This window comes from Parasteatoda tepidariorum, chromosome 6, assembly GCF_043381705.1.
Source record: "Parasteatoda tepidariorum isolate YZ-2023 chromosome 6, CAS_Ptep_4.0, whole genome shotgun sequence".
In the NCBI taxonomy this organism is placed as follows: Eukaryota; Metazoa; Arthropoda; class Arachnida; order Araneae; family Theridiidae; genus Parasteatoda; species Parasteatoda tepidariorum.
Genome location: NC_092209.1, coordinates 70,296,428 through 70,314,788, shown reverse-complemented (window position 1 = coordinate 70,314,788; position 18,361 = coordinate 70,296,428). Strand labels below are relative to the sequence as shown.

Genomic DNA, 18,361 nt, shown 5'->3' with positions numbered 1-18,361 from the left:
TAACGCGAACTATATATATATAATATATAACTAATTTTAATAAGAATATAATTTTCAAGATTAAACTATTTTATTAAATAATATTTACCCCGTGGAATTAATCTTGCTTCGTAATTATGGTGATAATATTAATTTCAATTTTTTGGATTTGGGTAATGTAAAAGAAGAAAATATCTGCTTTGTTGATTTATAGGATAAAAGAAATGATTTTAATTTTAATGTAAATAAACAAATTACTTGGAATTCTAATGTTTTCAGGAACACCTATTCAAGTAACACTCTTAATGAAATGAATAGAATTGAAAGAATGTGTAGTCATATTTATTTATCCAAAAATCATATAGATAAACTCCTTCAAAATTTGATAAAAAAAACAATGGATGCCCAACTAAAGTAATAAAATTCTATATAAAATCATTGAGTTAATTGTTTATTACTGTGGATATATATTTACTATAAAAAATTTCTTCCGGGCAAATCCGTGGCTAAAATTATGTGCAAAACAAGCAATTCATGTTTCGTTCTCTTTTCTATTTTATTTTTTTGTTTCTTAATTGAAATTCTAATTTTCTAAAATTATTAACTGTCAACTTTTTTAAATTATCCAGAATAATATTACCTGCGCACATCCATTTTCGCGCCCATCCTTGATAACTAACAAATCAAACGCACTTTGATACAAAACTCCTCTATTAACGATTTTAGCTCAATTTGCGCTTTTGTTTTCATATTTTGCAATCTGGCAATCTTGTTAGGAAAATATTTTAAATTATTCTTGAATAATTTCTCGCTCATGTAAGTTCATTTGAATTCGCTACTGGATTTATAGATTTCATTTCATATTTATTCTGTCTTTTCTTTATATTTTATTTTCTGTTTTCATTGATATTTTTACTTATTGTGTTTTATTTGTTGTAATTTTTTTACAAATTTTTTTAAGTGCTGCTCACACTATTGTATTGATATAATTTGCTTCGGCCATATTGATACAATAGTAGAAAGTACTCTTTTTTTGCGGAATTTTTTTCCCTGTCTTTTGTAATTTTTATTATTTTTTTCTTTTTTTCCCTTTTTTCATCGTTCTGTAATTTTCCATGTTTTTTCTACATTTTGAACTATTATCTATACACACATATATATGTATATATATATATATATATATATATATATATATGCATGATAGATAGATATGTGTGTGTGCGTGTGTTACTACATAAGAACCATTTGTCCTAGCATACTGAAACTTAAACAGTGGAGGCAATTTCACAATGCTAGCCCCCTATCCAATCAATCAAACAATTTAATAAGTCAGTAGGGGGAGATATTTTAATTTTTTGTTCTCATTGGTTTCATAAATTAACCAGTAAACAATTCTGTTTTTCAAATATTTCAAAGATAAAACCCTTAGTGATAACTGTCTGGAAGCTCTATTAAATTAAAACGAATTGCTAATTTTCTTAATATTTAATTATTTTTTTAAAAAAAACGATGAGAGTATGTAATTCAGCCAGAGGCAGAACTATATGCTTAAGAGAAATAAATCAAACAATTTTCGTAATTTTGAGATTGTGAATGATGTTACTTGTTTGCAATATTCCTATCGGAGGATACGTATTCCCATCCCAATAGAAGCCTATTTCATATTGGCTGTTATCTAACTGATTGGTCATTAATAGTATATAACTTATAGCATATAACTTTAATGAAATATTTTGGCGTAAGACGTTTATATTCTGTAGAAAACAACAGGAATTCTTAAAATAACTCGGATAAATCTATGTAGTTGATTAAGAAAAGAATTCAAAATTTAATGCAAACAATTAAAATAAAAAATAATAAAAATCAACATCCTAATGGAAAAAATGCGCCAAGCAGCAGAGAAACCAAGAGGAATAAAACAAATAAGACGAAGAAAAATTGGTAAAAAATGAAAAAATATGACAATCAAGGCTGACGTCATATAGCCAGCCTTGAATTGTCATAAAAATGCAGGACTTTTTCTATTGCGAAAGCAAGGACAAATGTCAAAGATGCTTTTTCTGTACCCCAAAAGTCCTGTCCCGGTCCAGAAAAATACAAGAATAAATAGTAAAAAATGTAATAAAATGCAATTTAAATTACAGAAGCATATAACCGTAGAATAAAAAAATTATAAATGGAAAGTAGGAAAGAAAACTTACTAGTCAAATGCAAAATAAAATATGTTTTAAATACGAAAGGTTATACATTCATTAGAATAAAACCGGGTAATTACAAAAGGAAAGACAGAAACTTACTTTGTATAACAAGAATCACAATTACTGAAAATTCACATACGACTACCAAAACATAAGTGCAATAGACAGTAAATGAAAACAACTCCCCCAAAAGTGCGCGGTTAAAAATAAAGACAGCAGTAAAGAAAGTAGTAACGTCATAAAACGAAAAAACTTGAAAGTGAAGAATTTGGAAAATGGAGTTTTAACCGTTGAAAAAAAATATTAATAATTCTTAATCATATTCTTAATATTAAAATCAATATTGCAAAAATTAAAAGGAAAACCATTATTTTCTAAATTTTTTAGAAAGTTATTAATAGCATCTTGAAAACTTGAAACATTATTACAGATTTTTTTAATTCTAAACAATTGAGAAAAAAATTAAATTTTTGAAAATTTCACTGCATGACGTCAGCCTTGATTGCCATATTTTTTCATTTTTTACTAATTTTTCTTCGTCTCATCTATGCAGTTTATGTTATTAATGGTTTCAAGAAACCAAGAAAATGACAACACAAAAGCCTACTCACCATGAACAATTTTTTGAAATAGATTTTGAAACAGAAAATTGGTTCTTTATTCATGCAAAAAACATGTTCATATAGGAGGGTATCCAATCAATCTATTAACAGAAGATATTGATTGCTGGCTCTATCTATTTTGGTTATAAACCACTAAATAAAAGTAGCCAGGAAAATGACAGATTTTCTTGGGACAAACAAATTATTGACAGAAAAAATTTATTGAAACGAAGTTTTTGTAAATAATACCCTCTGCGTATATTTTAGAAATGCTTACACTGGTTGAGATAAAAAAAATTAGATATTGAAAAATTTATAGGAAGTATTGAAGCTAGTTATTATTGAAGACATTGTTTGGGACATGCCAGGAAAATGACATTTTGAAGTTCTATAAAATTTTTTAACTATACAAAACAGTTAATGCTAGTGCAAAGTCATTTTAAAATGCTAAGAGCAATGTTATTTATAATTTTTTTTTTGAAAAAAAGTTCTTTTAGTATTATAGTATTAGATCTTGGAGCAAGGGACAGTGAATTGTCATATTTCGTGAGAATCACCCATATATGTCCGGTAAGACCAGTCATCAATATCAATAACATGTGAGGGCTATGTCATCAGATTAGTATTCCTATATATATCTGTACTTATTATTTTATATGAAAGCTTTCAATACGAGTTTCTATGATACAAAATAATTTAAAATCAACAGTAGGTGGACTGAAAAACAGAAATAAAACTACTACTGCACAAAAGAGCGAAATAAATGGAGAAAACTGAAGTGGCTATCATGAGCGATGATCAATGGCATCATTTTTGTAACGAATAACGCGAACTATATTTCATCTTATTTTGATATGCTGAACTTCTGAAATGTGCTTCGCTTAATCTAGGGAATCGGAATCATGCAATCACAAGGAAGCTGGTAATCACAGAGAAGGGTAACAGATAATAATAATTAAATTAAATGGCAGATGGAGTTATTTGAACTAGTAATTGTGTCAGTTAAAATTTATGAGTATTCGTGTGTTTTTTTTTTTTCAGTTGAGTTCATGATCTAGTAGTGTTGATATGTACAGATTTAGTTACTTTAATTTTTCTCCATTCGAGGAACGGGCATTCAGCTAGTTATGTAAATTTATTAATGTATTTTAAAATTTGATGAAACATGATATTTGAAACCATGATATTTCACTTTATATTAAAAAATCGTAAATGAAGCTGCCACTGTTACAGCTGTTATGGGTATTAATCTTTGCATTACGTTTTGTTTTACTTCGCAAAAACTATAAAACTTAGATGCATAAGCTTATGCAGGAAATAAAATAAAATAAACGAAAATCAACAAAATGCAGTTAATTCAACTATTAACAACTGATAAAGTAAGTTTTTAATAATTTAAAATGAAGAAAGTATCCTGCAAATTTTAACAAATTCATAAATGCCAAGTATCTAACTCATTAAAAAACCGGAGAAAGCTTGGAAAAAAACAGAGTTTTCAGTTCTGTAACCTGCGTATTGGACACCACAGTACGAAAATCAAAGTTTTCCGTCTTTTTATGGGAATTCTTACGAAATAATTGGTTTTGTAAGAAACAGGTTTAGAAATTGTCAATTTATACCTTCTTCCACACCACTCTTCATTTAAGATGCAACACTTGAATTTATGGATTAATAAAATATTTATAATCAGTTCAACCAATGTTGATTACAAATGAATATCATTTTCATTTTTCACCTTTGCAAAGTCATGACGTAAAAAACCCCATTATTGCAATCAAACTGTCAGTTATCTGTTGTTTTCTATTTATTATCAGTCTTTGAAATGGGTCATTCTTTTACCTAATCGAATATTTAGCATTTCATTTCATATTTTTCATATTAGATCTCAATGCAAAGTGAAAGTGCTTCTTTGCCTAACCTGACAAATGCATCAGGTCTTGTTTTAACTATCCGTCAGCCATGGCATAATGAATTAAGTCTACATCATATTATTCCAGGTAAAAATTAAGTTTACTAACTCCTTATTCTAAGAGTTAAGCTTCACTCAATAAACAAGGAGTACTTACTTTTTTTACTACTATATAACTACTTTTTTTACTTCAACTATATACTATTTTTATAAATTGTTTTTTTTTTCATGTCCCTTACTCCTGTCTTAAAATCTTTCAAAATCTTACAGTAAAAGAAAATTATTATTCAAATTTAAGATTGTTTGAACTTTGTTTTTGTTTTACGGTGTCGTCAATGGAAGCTATTACTGTGTTTAAGATAGACAGATAGTGTCTGCCGTTACAAAATGGCGTGAAACTATCTGTGATTTCGCAACAACTTATAATGTCAAAAGAAGTGCAACAAGGATATATAAAGCGTACTTAACCGTTAGTTTTTTGCATAAATTTAATATTCAAAATCCAATATTTTGAATTTCAGTGAAAAAAGTCATTATTGTAGTCCAATAGATTGGTTTTACAGTTGTAAGGATTTTCCTTTTTAAATATTTTTTGTTAATTTTGAATGAGAGTTACTAAAAAAGTGAATATTTTGGATATTTAGTGCAGTTTTCTATTTGAAGTAATATGTGTCACTTTGGGCAATGTTATGCCCCCTACTTGCTTCGCTCACCGACACTCACTCTTACTTCTCAATCATTCTGCCTTCTTAAGTAAGATCGTTAAGCATATTGTCGAGTTAAAAGTATTATGTATTATTCTACTTTTTAAAAATATTTGCCTTATTTTATTAATAATACTCTTACGTAAGTGAAAGTTTTCGGATTAATTAATAATTTGGATTAATTATTAAAAAACAATTTTAATTTATTCTTAAATTCTCTAGTTAATTATGGAAAAATGCTACATTAAAATCCTTTAATACTGAAGGTGCTTTTAATGCTACATAAAAATGCATTAATACTGAAGGTGCTTTTATAAAAAGCTTTGCTGTTGTTATTGTGTGTAAAAAAAGTACTATTTTTGAATAACGTGTATTTTAGAAGAAAAAAAACTATTAATCCTATTATCTGAAATTTTATGTTTTTCAAATTTTTCCATTTTTTTCTAAGAATTTTTATGAGAAATTTCAATGCAAAGTAATAAACATACATTAGTCATCTCAAATAGGTACTTTAAGAACATAAAGGCACTTCCAACTTATAAACTTTTTGCTCGATTGATTCGCTTATAATCTCATTCAATTCAAAGTGAAAAATTCAATGAAAATAATTCTTCACTTGTTTAGATATCAATATCATATGTGTAAATTAGTGCAATTAAAAATTTTTACTTTTCATATATAAAAAACTTTTATAAATTCTAAACTTTTAGTCCGATCACTTCGGTGTGAGAAAATACATCAGCGTGACAATTAACTACAAAAAAATACAACAGAAGCAAATTTTTCTGTCTAGGATAATTTCAATTCTCCCCATCATATCACCCCCACTTAACTCGAAAAAAGGAAAAGTTTACAGAGAGGAGCTTTCAGATACCATTTATAATAACATAATAAAGCTTTTTAAATATTTATTTAATACTCATCACAAAACATCAAATAAAGAAAATAAAATTATCCCATGCGCAAATCGAACACCAATTGTCTCATTCTTGGATGTGTAGTCCCTATTTCTTGGCAGATGGGACATTAACAAAGAGGCGATTTAACTAGTATATAAACATAAAATAATGATTAGTGTCGTGATTTATTCACTTCGCAAAAAGTATTGTCACTTGTTAATTGCCTGTTTCTCTAAAAAAAATTTACAAAATTGCAAAAAAATATAATTAAAATAAAATTAAAAGCAGGGTTTTAATAATCTAAAATGAAGAACGTATCCTGTAAATTTTAATAAATTCATAAATGTCAAATATCTAACTCATTGAAAAACAGTTGTCAGAAGCGTTTTTTGCTGCTTAACCTGCTTATTTCAAACCACAGAAAACAAATCAAGGATCTATTGCTTTTCAATTTAAATTGTGATAAGATAATTGATTTTGTAGGAAATTGGCTTAGAAATTGTCACTTTGTACGTTCTTCCCCACCAGTCTTCATTTAAGACTTAACACTTAAATGAGCAGATTAATGAAATATTTATAATCAGTTCAACCAATGTTGATTACAAAAGAATGTCATTTTTATTTTTTACCTTTGCAAAGGTTTGACGTAAATAACCACATCAATGCAATAAAACTGTCTGTTATCTGTTGTTTTCCATTCATTATCAGTCCATGAAATATATCATTCTTTTACCTAATCCAACATTTAGCATTACACTTCATATTTTTCTTATTGGATCTCAATGCATAGTGAAAGTGCTTCTTTGTCTAATTTGAAAAATGCATCATGTCTTGTTCTTACTGTTCATCAGCCATGTCATAATGAAATAAATCTGCATCGTATTATTCCAGGTAAAAATTAAGTTTTCTATAAATTGCCAAAACCTTATTCTAAAAGTTGCGCTTCGTTCAATAAACTCAGAGGCTAAATCACATTTTTTTTTCATATTCCTTACTCTTTTTTTAAAATCTTTCAAATCCTTTATGCAAAAGAAAACTATTATACATATTTAAGATTATTTGAACTTTGTTTTTATTTAATGGTGTCATCAATGATAACTATTACTTTGCTTAAGATAGACAGATAGTGTCTGCCGTTGCAAAATGGCGTGGAACTATCTGTGATTTCGAAACAATTTAAAATGTCAAAAGAAGTGTAATAAGAATGTATGAAGTATTGGTTGGTTGGTTCTAACGCCACTTGCCACACAGGGAAGTCTGCTTGGTGAAACCGCACAGATTTAAGGCAGAGTGTGCTATTCTTGTTTTTCAGTGGCGCCATCTATGGCCATGAATTCGACTTCTGGCACATCATATGTCACACCTGTTCATACGGACCCATTCATACATCCATTCACTCATCCACAGATCGTAATTTTGACCTGGATCAGAGAACGATCTATCTCCAATCCAGTACTCCCAGAGGTATTGATTTGTTACGGGAACATGGAAGACTTTGGTACTCGACAGAATTTTAACGTGCATCACTCACCAACTACAAGAGGAGTCTTTGGCCGGTGGTGTTCGAACCCACGAACACTCGGACATGGGCCCAGAGCCCTACCGAAAAGGCTATCCCGGCCTTGTATAAAGTGCATTTAAACGTTACTGTTTTTACATAAATTTAATATCCAAAATAATCTAATTGCATGAATTTCAATGAAAAAATCATTGTTGTTGTCCAGTAGATTGGTTATACAGTTGAAAGGATTTTTCTTTTCAAATGTCTTTTTTTGTCAATTTTGAATGATATCTATTAAAGAAGTGACTATTTTTGATATTTTGTGCATGCCGTTTTCTATTTGATGCTATATATGCCACTTTGGGCAATGTTATGTCAGCTACTCGCTTCGCTCACCGACACTCACTCTTACTTCTCAATCATTTTGGCTTCTTAAGCAGGACTGTTAAGCAGATTGTCCCTTTAAAAGTATTATGTATTATTCTTTTGTTTAAAGATATTTGCCTTATTTCATTAATAATATTCTTATTTAAGCCAAAGTTTCCAGACTAATTAATAATATGGATTAATTACTGAAAAACTATTTATACTTATTTCTTAATAAGTCAAAAAATTATGGAAAGAAAGGGTGTTATATAATATTACTGAAGGAACTTTAAAAAAAAAAGCTTTGTTGTGGTTATTATTAAAATTTTCACCTGAAATTGTACCTTTTCATGCTCAAAGCAAAGTAAAAGACATACATAAGTCATGTCAAATATAGTACTGTAATTACATAAAGGCACTTTCAATTTTAAACTATTTTTTCGATTGATTCGTGTAAAGTCTTTTTCAATTCAACGTGAAAAAATATATCGAAAGCAATGCTTCTCTTGTTTTTATCAGTATCAAATTCGTAAATATGCAGTATTACAAATTTTTATTTATTGTATATAAATATCCTTTATATCTTCTAAAATAGTAGTCCGATCGGTAGTAGTTTTACTGTCTAGGAGAATTTCAATTCTCTCCCTCTTATCACCCCCACTTAACTCAAAAAAGGGTAAAGTTTACAGAGAGGATTTTTCAGATATCATTTATAATAACATAATAAAGTTTTTAAAATATTTATTTAATACTCATCTCAAAGAGACAGATTAAAAAAATTAAAGTTATCCCATGTGCAAATTGAACACCAATTGTCGTATAGTTAGATGTGTAGTCCCTATTACTTGGCAGCTGCGCCATTAAAAAAGAGAAAATATAACTAGTGTATAAATTGTCATACTAAATGTTTCAAATACTTTTTTCTCGAAATTCACTGGCATCTTCTTCTTTCGAAGCACTACAGCCTGTTATATAGCAAGGCCTTCCAGTGAAAATTCCGCCATCTGATCTCATCTGCAGATATTATAACAGGAAAATCTTGCTCCACTAATTCAAGCCATCAAACTGGTGATCTTCCTCGTTTTCTGACTCCATGAGTTAAATACAAGTGAGTATTTATACTAGATTTGTATTATCATATTGGATCTAATGCATTTTATTACTTTAACAAAATCAGTTTACTCGAACTTTTGGAAAAATTAAACAAGGATTTCCAACTATTATTTTCATAGACGCTAGAAATATTTTCTTAAGAGTTCCCGTTAGAAGATCGATAAATTATTTTCATGTAATGTGGTAATTGACCAGTATTCACTCCCCTGACTGATTAGTGCGCTTTATTCTTTTTAGGGATAGTACGCTTTATTGAACCAGAAAGTTATGTTACTGTTTCTATTGCCACTTGCAAATACCAGCTGGCCTGGTTGGTGAACCAAGCGAATTTAAGTCAAAGGGTGCGTTTCTTTATTTTTCAGTAGCTCCATATATGGTCAAGAATCCGACTTCAACCACACACACGTCACCGCCCGTTTCATAGGGTGGTTATGATAAATATTTAATGTTTCATACAAAATATATATTGGAGATAGTAGGAGAAATTGCTTCAACGGTTTAAGTATATTTTAAAAGAAAAATCATTTTAACGAGAAACATTTTCCTGATTTACGGTATTTACGATTAGAATAAAGTGCACTGAGAGAATAAGTATGGTTTAAACTACCAGAATATGACAAAGTCAACCGTGTTTCCTTCTGTTCTAAGGGAACACCAAGAAACTCAGTAATTTAAACCGAAGCGCTACAGTAATGATTTTGAAAAATTATGTGTAGTTAAAATTATTTAGTATTATTTAGATAACCAGTATTATTTAGTATTATTAATTTAGTATTTAGTTAATTAATTATTAAGTTAAAAAATTATATTTACTTTATAAATTTATGTAGTTAAATTTACTCTTCAGTTTTGTTTTTTTATGCTAATAAATCAGAATTTCCTGAAAAATTTACTAATGAATATTTTAAATACCGTATATTTTGATTTTATTAATAAGAAATATATAAATTTTTTTTTACCAGAAATATCATTATAATACTAAACGAAAACCTAACCAGAATTTTGCTCTCAAATAAATTCGCTAAGATTGTTGCAATTTTTTTAAAAAAAAACCATAAAAAAGTTTCTAGATAAATCGTATATAAATCCCGTGTACTGCCGTGCAAAATAAAAATCAACCTATTGGCAAAAATTTCAATATTGAGATTAATATTTTCCAATTTTTAGAATATATTGCAAAAAAAAAAAACACTTTTTTTTTTAAATTAATTTTTTTAGCAGTTTTCTGAAATTCTATTACAGCTTTGATAGTTCATGTACAAGTTCTAGTTCAAGATATTTCTAGTTTAATGAAAGTGCAGTAGTTGTTAAGCCACTCAATCACTAAGCAATTACATTGTTCTTTTTAACAATAGAGCACAAAGGCATATTTGTAAAAAAAAGTTGTATCTTTATATTTATTAGTAAATTAAAGTTGGTTTTGATAATAATAAACGGTTATTTTTTAGGTAAGCATTGAGTTCTGAAGTGAAATAACTTACTTGGACTTATTAAAGAAGGCAATAAAGCTTAAAAAGAGTTTTTTCAATGCAAGAGATGATTTAAGTCCAGACAAAAAAAATGGCCTTTCCCTACTGTGAAAAATTAAAAGTAACTCATTTAGAATTAAGTAACAAAAATTTCAAATCGACAATTCTATCACACATAAATAACAGTCATGCCAGGTCAATTCTCCTTGATAGATGTATTTATCCTAGTGATTATCAGTTAGCAGAATTCTCATCAAGAGTTTATAAAGAAGGAGAATATTTAGAATCATTAGAACAAGGTTGGGATTTATTGACAACTGGAAAAAACCAAGAAGACGGTTATTTTGGAGCAGCATACTGGAATCCCGATCACCAACAAGTTGTAATTGCACACAAAGGCACAAATCCCAAGAGCGTGAATGATCTTTGGACTGATTATGAGGGTATTTTATCGAATGAATACACTTCTCAAATGAGCTCTGCGGTTTCTTTTGCCGATAATATTGCGGTTGAACTGGAAAAACTCAATCAAAAACAATCTGTTAATTTGACTCTGTCAATTACTGGACATTCTTTGGGAGCATGGCTTGGACAAATCACAGCTTTTTCTACTAAATATCTAACTAAAGGCGAGGGTCACTTTTTTGTAAAGAGCAGAAAAGAAGGTTTTCACGTGCATACAGTAGTCTTTGATAGTCCTGGTTGCAGAGACATGTTGTTGAAAATGGAAAGTGACTTTGATGTACGCTACAGCGGTAAAGCCCACTCATCTTTTTTCTTGGATGTCTCAATTTACCTATCCGCACCAAATTTGGTAAATACTCTTCACTCACATCTTAACGTTGGTCATTTATATCGGTTGTTTATTGAAAATATAGCCCACAGATCATCTAGTTGGGATTTTTTTCAATACACAATGGAAACTCACAATATGAACAGCATTAAAAAGGCATTAATATGCAGTTCGGCAAAAAAGATAATGAAGGTCATAGACTGGCCATTAGTAAAAGAAGGATTAGGTGGAATTATTGTTAAAAAAATATTTAATATATTTACAACAAATCCCAACGAATATGAACATTTTCATGAATTAGCTCATTGTATCAACCTTTATAATCCACCTCCAAATGGTAACGAATATTGTACTCTTCGTTATCAAGTGCAAAGTATAGAAAAAGGAGAATGTAGTGCTAATATTTTCACACAATCGGAGTTTGAATTTTTGAATGGTTGTCACAGGTTAAAGCAATTTTCGATGCTTTCCGTCGCAGATCATTTATTTCTTTTGCTAGTTGAAAAATCCAAAGGAGTGATAAGTAAGGACAAAATTGAAGAAATTCTGCAAGATCTTACAATAAAAGAGGGAATAGGGCTAGGAATTATTAAGCACAATTCGGAAAAACAATTGCAAAAATTAATTATTTGTGTCAAAAACATTTTGTTTATTTTTCCAGACATACATAGGGAGATAAGTAAATTAAAAAATTTAGCAGTTTTTGAAGAAGTATATAAAAAACAGACTTTTAATTATCTTAAATCGATTCAGTATATTGAACTAAAGAAGGCAACGATGGAGTATACAGATTTTTTAAATAACGCTGACTTGAAGTTTTTGCAAATAATATGTAAGGTGCATCCTGTATTTGGAATCAAAAAACTACATAAGCTTCTAATGGAGAATAAACTTAACTATGAAGCTAGTAAAAGCTTTTTTCTAAGTCTGAAGCAACTTTTAAATTTAGAGCAGTTTTTTGCTTTGAATGAATTTGTAAAACAATTAGATAAAAACGCTCCTCTGTTACTTGTTGTTGAAAGTAATAACGATCTCTGGAAAGAAGATAAGAAAATATTAATTAACAATTTTATAAAAATATTAAATATTTTGAAAGATAAACAGAAATTTAAGTTTATTTTATTTTCTGGAGAGAAGAATGATTTAGAATATTTCTTAGGAAATAATGATGAATTTTATTATGAAATGGTCGATAACACAAGTTTAGAGTTTCATGATTTAACGGAAGATTCTCAAAAAATACTTTCTAATAAGACAATGTATTTCCAAGGTGAAAAGACAACTTTAAATACATTAATAACCGAGGAGTCAAAACATGTAGTAGATGAAAGATCATTATCGAAACTCATGAACAAAGAAACGATAGAAATAGGCAAAAAACTCTTAAATTTAGGTGATATGGAAACCTACTACATCAATCGAATTTTCAATCAGTCTACAATTAAGAAAGATATTAAAAATGATTATAAAATACATATAACCTATAACGATAAAATTCAAAAATCCAGCCTTAATCGAGAGCAAGACATTGTGTTGATTTCTGACGAAAGAGCAGGTTTTGATGAACTGTGTAAGGTATTTGAAAATCGAAATATTCATTGGCTGAAAGAAGTAGATAACCAATTTGTCTGGCAAAAATCTCGAGGTGCTCTATCAATATTACGTGATTATATAGATACAGAAAATGTAACTGAATTTCGTGACATAGATGGACGTATAGTAATTATAAGTGCAGTATCTGGTGCGGGAAAATCAACGGTTCTGACTAAACTAGCACAAGAGATGAAAAACTTTGATTCTTCTCTGTGGGTTGTCAGAATTAACTTGAATGACTATACAGAAATATTTGCAAATAATGACTTCATTAAAGACAAGGACAAAATTTTTAAATTTCTAATGAACATAGCTGGCTTAAACACACCTCTGGAGCAAGATTTATTTAAGTATAGACTGAATGTTTTAGGTAAAGTCGCTATATTATTAGATGGATTTGATGAGATCGTTCCTAGATACAAAGAGAAAGTTGTTGAACTACTAAAAGCTGTAAAACATTCAAAAGTAGAGAAACTCTGGATAACTTCACGGCCACACATGAAAGATGAACTAGAAGATGTATTAAGTGTACTTTCATTTAGTCTAATGCCACTGTCTAGAAACGATCAGGTGATGTTCATGAAAAACATGTTGTGTAATATTCAGAAATTTAGCATCAAAGAGAACTTTGAGCTTTACGCTAACAAACTACTAGACAAAGTGCTACAGTCCATCTCCGATAAAAATAAGGAATTTACAGGAATACCATTACAAACAAAGATGCTGATTGAAGCTTTTCAAGAAAAAATTAAAACTTTTTATGATCAGTTCAACAAAAACGAATCAAATATATCCATAAAACTAGATCTTATGAACTTATATAGAGCCTTTGTTGAAAGTAAGTACAAAAGGCATCTTTTAGAAAAACAGATATTGAATCTATCGAAATCAGGTCCAGAGTATGACACGTTATTCGCATCCTTCGAGAAAAAATATTCCTTGTTAGCATTGTGTATACTTTTCCATGAAGAAGATTTAAATCAGTTTTTGATAGAAGAAGAATTGGAGACGATAAAATTACTCAAGAGACAGATACAAGAAGGTAAAGAAAATTCAGGTTTCATTAGTCATATTGTTGCTGCCAAACCAATATTCATTCACTTCAGTTTTGCTGAATATTTTGCTGCACATTTTTACTCGAAGAACATAAAAAGAAAAGAAGTAACTAAATTTTTTTGCCATCAGGTTTATGGAAAAGAACATAACTTAACTAGGATCTTTTTCGATCAAATGGTAACTGCCGATAAGCATACCTGTAAGATGCACATTGCAATTTTAAACAATGATATAGAAAAAGTAAAACAATTATTATCAAATGCAGAAAAAGCAAAAGATTTCGTTAATGCTGCAGATAAAGTAGGAAGAACAGCACTGCACTTAGCTGCTGCATATGGAAATTTTTATATGGTTAAGACTTTGTTGAATCACGAATTTAGAGTAGATGCTAAGGATCAACTACTTGGTTGGAGGCCTTTAAGATATGCTGATAAAGACGGTCATTGGGAAACTGTTGAATTACTCTTAAGAAAGGGTGCGAATGCACGTGACATGTGTGAAGCAATAAAAAGCCTTGTAATTTACGATGCTCAGAAACCAAAAGTGACTTTATTACATGAGGCGGCAGCTAAAGGTTTAGTAACGATTTTAGAGACTCTCATAGAAAGTAAAATAAATTTGATCAATGTTGTTGATGAAAGTGGGTGGTCTCCTCTTCATTATGCTGCAGATGAAAAAGTTGCCAATTTTTTAATAAAATTTGGAGCCGATATTGAAGCCAAAGATTGGTCTGGAGAAGCACCTTTGCAATTGGCTCTGAGGCGAGGAAATATTGAGGTTGCCGAGCTTTTAATTGCAAAAGGTGCTAATATAAATGCTAAAGAAAACACAGGTATTACACCTCTGCACACCGCTGTTATAAATGGAAAAGAGGAGGTTGTCGAGTTTTTAATAAAAGAAGGTGCTGATGTTGAAGCTAGGAATTTCAATGATATAACACCTCTGTATTTTTCTGAAAGCAAAAAAATTTCAGAGCTTTTAATTGCAAAAGGTGCTGATATAAATGCTAAAGATAGCGATGGTTGTACACCTCTGCACGCTGCTGTTGAGCAGGGAAAGTATGAGGTTGTCGAGCTTTTACTAAAAAAAGGTGCTGATGTTGAAGCTAAAAAATTTAATGATATAACACCTCTGTTTTTAGCTGATAGCATAAAAATTTCAGAGCTTTTAATTGCAAAGGGCGCTGATGTAAATGTTAAAAGTAGCATAGGTTATACACCTCTGCATGCTGCTGCTGTGAATGGAAAAGATGAGGTTGTCGAGCTTTTAATAAAAAAGGGTGCTGATGTTGAAGCTAACGATTCTGATGATTTAACACCTCTGTTTTTTGCTGGTAGCAAAAAAATTTCAGAGCTTTTAATTGCAAAAGGAGCTGATATAAATGCCAAAAGTAGTGAAGGTTTTACACCTCTGCACGCTGCTGTTAAAAATGGAATAGATGAAGTAGTCGAGCTTTTAATTGTAAAAGGCGCTGATATAAATGCTAAAAATAACGCAGGTATTACACCTCTACACTCCGCTGTTATAAATGGAAAAGAGGAGGTTGTCGAGCTTTTAATAAAAGAAGGTGCTGATGTTGAAGCTAGGGATTTCGATGATATAACACCTCTGCATTTTGCTGGTAGAAAAAAAATTTCAGAGCTCTTAGTTGCAGAAGGAGCTGATATAAATGCTAAAGATAGCGAAGGTTGTACACCTCTGCACGCTGCTGCTGAAAACGGAAAAGATGAGGTTGTCGAGCTTTTAATAAAAGAAGGTGCTGATGTTGAAGCTAAAAATTCGAATGATATAACACCTCTGTTTTTAGCTGGTAGCAAAAAAATTTCAGAGCGTTTAATTGCAAAAGGCGCTGATGTAAATGCTAAATGTGTGAGCGGTTATACACCTCTTCATGCTGCTGTAGAAAATGGAAGAGATGAAGTTGTTGAGCTTTTAATAAAAGAAAGTGCTGATGTTGAAGCTAAAAATTCGAATGATGTAACACCTCTGTTTTTAGCTAGTAGCAAAAAAATTACAGAGCTTTTAATTGCAAAGGGCGCTGATGTAAATGCTAAATGTATGAGTGGTTATACACCTCTTCATGCTGCTGTTACAAATGGAAAAGATGAGGTTGTCGAGCTTTTAATAAAAGAAGGTGCTGATGTAAATGCTAAAAATTTGGAGGATGAAACACCCCTGTTTTTAGCTGGCAGCAAACAAATTTCTGAGCTTTTAATTACAAAAGGCGCTGATATAAATGCTAAAAGTAGCAAAGGTGGTACACCTCTGCACACTGCTACTCTGAATGAAAGATATGAGGTTGTCGAGCTTTTAATAAAAGCAGGTGCTGATATTGAAGCTAAAGATTCTGATGGTGAAACACCTCTGTTTGCAGCCGAAAGCAAAAACATTTTAGAGCTTTTAGTTGCAAAGGGCGCTGATGTAAATGCTAAATGTATGAGTGGTTATACACCTCTTCATGCTGCTGTTGAAAATGGAAAAGATGAGGTTGTCGAGCTTTTAATAAAAGAAGGTGCTGATGTTGAAGCTAAAAATACTGATGATCTAACACCTCTGTTTTTTGCTAGTAGCAAAAAAATTTCAGAGCTATTAATTGCAAACGGCGCTGATATAAATGCTAAAAGTAGTGAAGGTTATACACCTCTGCACGCCGCTGTTGTGATTGGAAAAGATGAGGTTGTCGAGCTTTTAATAAAAGAAGGTGCTGATGTAAATGCTAAAAATTTGGAGGATGAAACACCCCTGTTTTTTGCTGACAACAAACAAATTTCTGAGCTTTTAATTGCAAAAGGCGCTTATATAAATGCTAAAAGTAGTGAAGGTTATACACCTCTGCACGCCGCTGTTGTGAATGGAAAAGATGAGGTTGTCGAGCTTTTAATAAAACAAGGTGCTGATATTGAAGCTAAAGATTGTGATGATGAAACACCTCTGTTTACAGCCGAAAGCAAAAGCATTTCAGAGCTCCTAATTGCAAAAGGAGCTGATATAAATGCCAAAAATAGCGATGGTTATACACCTTTGCACAGAGCTGTTATGAACAATAATGTGGAGTTTGTTGAGCTTTTAGTAAAGGAAGGTGCGAATGTCAGTGATAAAGATAACCTTGGTAGAACACCTTTATTTTATGCTAATAGTAAAACGGTACTCGAGTTCATAATTGCAAATGGTGCCGATAAAGTTACGGGTATACACATCTAAATCTCATGAATAAAAAGCATGAAATTGTCTTGCCTTCTATAGAAAAATGAGCTTAAAGTGAAGATCAAAATAGGTAGAATGATACAACAAAGCAAAATACTGCTGAATATGGTTTCCATGAGTAAATTGGTTAATACTTCATAAGAGCATATACCTCTTAAATTCCTTACACAGATGTGAAGGCCAGAAAAGATAACTTTGAGGCTATTACTCGAGGAGCTGATCTTGGGAATTAACTTTTCAACTCTTCTTTATCAATCTTTATTTTTATAAATTTAAACGGATCTTGCCAACATCAAAAATTTCATCTTCTGCACAGTTTTAGACACGATTCTTCATTTTCTATTTTATTTGGCTTTTGGTTAAAAAAATGATTAAATTTGAACTGATTAGAGACTTGTCAGCAAATTTTCTATGACAGTGCCCTATGAAATAAAAAAACTGTTATGCCTTAAATATCTCAAAGTTTTAATGTTGAATGTTAAATTAATTTGGACTATTGTACTCAAACTTTGCTGTAACTGAAGGTTTTAAAAAGCTGTGTATATTTTTCACAATTTTATTAAACTCATGAAATTGTTCTTGTTGCCCTTAAATACTTAGATCAAAACACTTCTCTGCATCATACAACTACTAATAGGATTAAAAACATTTTGGATCATTTCGTATAATATTTTGTAATAATGTAATAGACCGAAGCTTAACTGGAAATTTAGTAGACAAGCTATGCAATGCACGTTTAAAGATATTTATTACTCCTACGCTTATTTTTGGTATCTTCTTAAACTGCGTTAATTTCTTCTGAGTCTAAATGCTGCCAAATCAGTAAAACTTTTAATTTAAATATCATTCAATTGCAGAATTGCGTCAAATGTTGAAGATGAATAATGTCTCAAATTAATTTTTTTCTAACCATAAAAATAAAAATCATACAAATTGTGAATAATATTTAGTGTGCATTAAATTGTGATTATTTTC

The 18,361-nt window shown here is 30.3% G+C and overlaps 3 protein-coding genes across 3 annotated transcripts in view; 2 read left to right on the top strand and 1 right to left on the bottom strand.

The window, feature by feature from the left end:
- The window catches only part of LOC139424822 (uncharacterized), a 25,081-nt gene extending 7,117 nt beyond the window's left edge, over positions 1-17,964 (top strand). The window contains exons 2-4 of the mRNA XM_071181831.1: positions 7,604-7,701; positions 9,509-9,612; positions 10,823-17,964. Coding sequence (XP_071037932.1) covers positions 7,604-7,701; positions 9,509-9,612; positions 10,823-17,383 — 6,763 coding nt within the window. The 3' untranslated portion in view covers positions 17,384-17,964. The remainder of the gene's footprint in view (positions 1-7,603; positions 7,702-9,508; positions 9,613-10,822) is intronic.
- Positions 1-18,361, bottom strand: part of LOC139424817 (uncharacterized) — a 204,252-nt gene that overhangs the window by 66,113 nt on the left and 119,778 nt on the right. The gene's annotated exons all lie outside the window — the stretch shown is intronic.
- LOC107446204 (uncharacterized) overlaps positions 1-18,361 on the top strand; it is a 68,211-nt gene that overhangs the window by 1,384 nt on the left and 48,466 nt on the right. The window contains exons 2-3 of the mRNA XM_071181830.1: positions 4,662-4,776; positions 9,115-9,266. The gene's annotated coding sequence lies outside the window, so the exon portion shown is untranslated. The remainder of the gene's footprint in view (positions 1-4,661; positions 4,777-9,114; positions 9,267-18,361) is intronic.